This window comes from Aphanomyces invadans (genome assembly GCF_000520115.1).
Source record: "Aphanomyces invadans strain NJM9701 unplaced genomic scaffold supercont1.6, whole genome shotgun sequence".
NCBI classification, from domain to species: domain Eukaryota; phylum Oomycota; class Saprolegniomycetes; order Saprolegniales; family Verrucalvaceae; genus Aphanomyces; species Aphanomyces invadans.
The window spans coordinates 265,818-268,041 of record NW_008580151.1 but is presented as its reverse complement, the minus strand read 5'-3'; the positions used below and the strand labels follow the sequence as shown (position 1 = coordinate 268,041).

At 54.4% G+C, this 2,224-nt stretch overlaps 1 protein-coding gene across 2 annotated transcripts; it reads right to left on the bottom strand.

The window, feature by feature from the left end:
* Positions 1-851: 851 nt before the first annotated feature.
* Positions 852-2,224, bottom strand: H310_03839. Of its 2 annotated transcripts, XM_008867892.1 has the most exons (3): positions 1,507-2,224; positions 1,007-1,454; positions 866-948 (listed from the first exon to the last, which is right to left on the bottom strand). In XM_008867892.1, exons 2-3 carry the CDS (start codon positions 1,377-1,379, stop codon positions 866-868), a joined length of 456 nt encoding a protein of 151 aa, XP_008866114.1. In that variant the 5' UTR covers positions 1,380-1,454; positions 1,507-2,224. The 2 variants fall into 2 exon arrangements, with proteins under 2 accessions (XP_008866115.1, XP_008866114.1); XM_008867893.1 differs by having other exon boundaries at positions 852-948; positions 1,007-2,224.

Sequence of the window (2,224 nt, the reverse complement as noted above, 5' to 3'; positions counted from 1 at the left end):
CAAGACCGTGGCAACGTGCTCATGAGCATGACCGACGATCATCATGCGGCATAAGTGTGCATTGTCGCTTGGACTGTTTGTGTGGCCTTTCGACGTGCTCTTGGCCAGTCGGTGCCGGTATCCTTCGTGGCGAACCCATGCACGTGAACGACGTAATGTTGAAAATTGCTGTGTCACTCCTGCTCCACGCAACCAAGCGAGACGGCCTCTTCATTTCTTGCAATATCAACACGAGCGGCGCATTTGACGTGCTTTCACCACCAGAAAACACTTTGAGTCCATCTGCCATGACTTTAGGCGAGATTTGACTCGATGTATGATCGTTTGGGAAATTGCTATAGCGCATGGCAAGGACCGCGACCAGACAAAAGCCAACGATGCATCCGATGACAACGAGGGTGATCTCCACGGCGTACTCGACTAACCATTCGAACGCGCCGACGATGGAGTCCTTGAGCGTGATCGCTGTCTTGCGGAACACGGGCAGGATCGCGTCTGGGAAGTTATACAGGTTCGCGCACCCATAGTGGCTCGGGTCTTTGCACATGGGCTAGACATGTTCGACCAGCCATCGAGTACTGGAACGGCGCGGCCTTTAACAGCCACAAGCATCCATGGGGGATGTGTGTCGCCGCGGGGTAGTACCATATACAGTGAAGTAAGATCGAGTTCATGACGACTGTTCTTTGGAACGTGTGATCGTCCATCGAGCAGTACCATCCCAAACAAGACAGCGAGCAGGATGGACAACCCCATGCGGATCCAGGTGTACGTTGGAGTGCGCCAGTGAATGCGAAAGAAGGGCTGGACCAAATTACCTTCATTGAATTGCATTGGACGATGCGCATTTGGGGGTTAACTTCACCTAGGGCAGCGATGGGTTCGGTGTCGCAGGAGTGACGAGTGCATCTGCCGACGGCTCTGCCTCGCAACTCTCTTGGGCAAAGTCTGCCATGGAGTAGTCAAAGCCGACAACACTCTTGGCTTGTGGCGATCGGAACAGTACCTTTGATGCGACCAAAGTACTCGTTCAAACGGGGCGAGTTGGCGCCCAAGTCCCCGAAGAACACTGTTTCGCCACCGCGCTCGAGCAGCAGTAGGTAATCGAACATGTCAAACACCTCGGCCGACGGCTGATGGATGGTGCAGACTACGGTGCGCCCCGTCGACGCGATCTTGCGGATGCCGGTCATGATGAGCTTGGCAGAACGCGCGTCCAGACCGCTCGTGGGTTCGTCCAAGAAGAGCACACTTGGCGCCGCAGCCAACTCGACACCGATGGTCAGTCGCTTCATTTGCTCGACGGAGCTGCCGCGGATGATCGAGTCGGCAATCTTTTCCAGCTCGAGCAGTCGAATGCAGTCTTCAACGCGAACCATGCCGAACCGGGCAATGCAAGTCGCGCACACGGCATTGACGAGGGAATCGCTGCGTTCACAACGTTTGGCGTTGGCCTACCACTCGAGAGAGATGAACGCGCCATTGTCAGCGCCAGCTGATACTGACCAAGACCACGCAAATGGTGTCATGACATTTGAAGGGCGTGACCAGATCGAACGGCGGTGACGGCTGAAGAAGCTAGACAGAACGTCGAGGACGACTTTGTCGGTTATGAGAGTTTCGTGCAGCGTTGGAGTCTGGAAGAGATTAAAGAGCACCCCGTACGCCAACGCGCGAATGTTTTCCGGTGGACTATCGTGACCGTTTGGCGACATCCGACGGTGGAAACCATATTACGTGGCACGGCTTTGACACGGTGGGGTGATCCAGGATGCTTACACTCCCAACACTGTTGTGCAAGGGCTCCCTGTACCTGGGCCTCGTGCGTCAAGACCATGGAGTGGCTATCATTCACTAAGCGCAGTGAGTGCGATCTTGAAGCGACCACAGAATTCGTTCTCGAGTTGGAGTGTGGTTATGGCAAACAATAGTCCACTTCCCATCCGATTTTGCGTTTGGTGTGAGGACCATTACAATCGACTGGTACATCATATTTCAGGACAAGAAGTCCCTTCGACCGCGATCCGGTCGTGCGAAGGGCTTAACGTGGACTCGGGTACCACGGTAGCGAACGTCCACTTACCCCTCAATCTAAACTCGATACGTTGTGACGAGCAACCTTTCTCGGTGGCTGTACTTGGTGCCGAGGAGCTTGTAACTTGTCTTGTGGACAACATCTTTAAACCTTTACCTCGTTTGGTCGTCAGGCTAGATAAGCGATGGC